The sequence below is a fragment of the Eimeria tenella genome, genomic scaffold (assembly GCF_000499545.2).
Source record: "Eimeria tenella Houghton genomic scaffold, Eth_scaff1776, whole genome shotgun sequence".
Lineage (NCBI taxonomy): Eukaryota > Apicomplexa > Conoidasida > Eucoccidiorida > Eimeriidae > Eimeria > Eimeria tenella.
The window spans coordinates 1-504 of NW_013541605.1; the positions used below are offsets into that span (position 1 = coordinate 1).

The following is a 504-nucleotide window of genomic DNA, read 5'->3' on the forward strand; positions in this document are numbered from 1 at the left end:
CTGCAGCTGCTGCTGCTGCTGCTGCTGCTGCTGCGGCCGCTGCATGCAGTGCAGCTCCCCCGCTGCACCTAGGCGCGCCGGAGAGGCTGCTGCCTCCGGCGCCTGCTGCGCGCTGCAGTCCGTCATCACGTACTGGAGCTGCTGCTGCTGCTGCTGCAGGGGAAACTGGTGCTGCTGCTGCTGCTGCTGCTGCAGTAGCGCGTACTGCTGCTGCTGCTGCTGCTGCTGGTCTGGGGAGCCGTACTTCTCCTGTATCATCCCAGGGCGAGCTTCCGTGCTGCTGAGGCCGTACCCAACGTGCATTGCGCCGGGCAGCTGCTGCTGCTGCTGCTGCTGCTTCTGGAGTTGTTGCTGCTGCTGCTGCTCCTGCTGCTCTTGGTCGTCCTCTTCCACGAGCACGAAGGCCGGACTCTGGCCTTCAGAGCTGGCTGCTTCTGCTGCAGCAGCACAAGTCTTGCTTCCTGCGGCTGCTGCTGCTGCTGCAGGGCTGCCTGCAGCAGCAGC

General features: G+C 65.7%; 1 protein-coding gene across 1 annotated transcript in view; it reads right to left on the reverse strand.

Annotated features, from left to right (window-relative positions):
- Positions 1–34: 34 nt before the first annotated feature.
- Positions 35–504, reverse strand: part of ETH_00032475 (uncharacterized protein) — a gene marked incomplete at both ends in the record, with an annotated part of 1,175 nt that continues 705 nt past the window's right edge. Inside the window, one exon of the mRNA XM_013373824.1 lies at positions 35–491. Coding sequence (XP_013229278.1) covers positions 35–491 — 457 coding nt within the window. The remainder of the gene's footprint in view (positions 492–504) is intronic.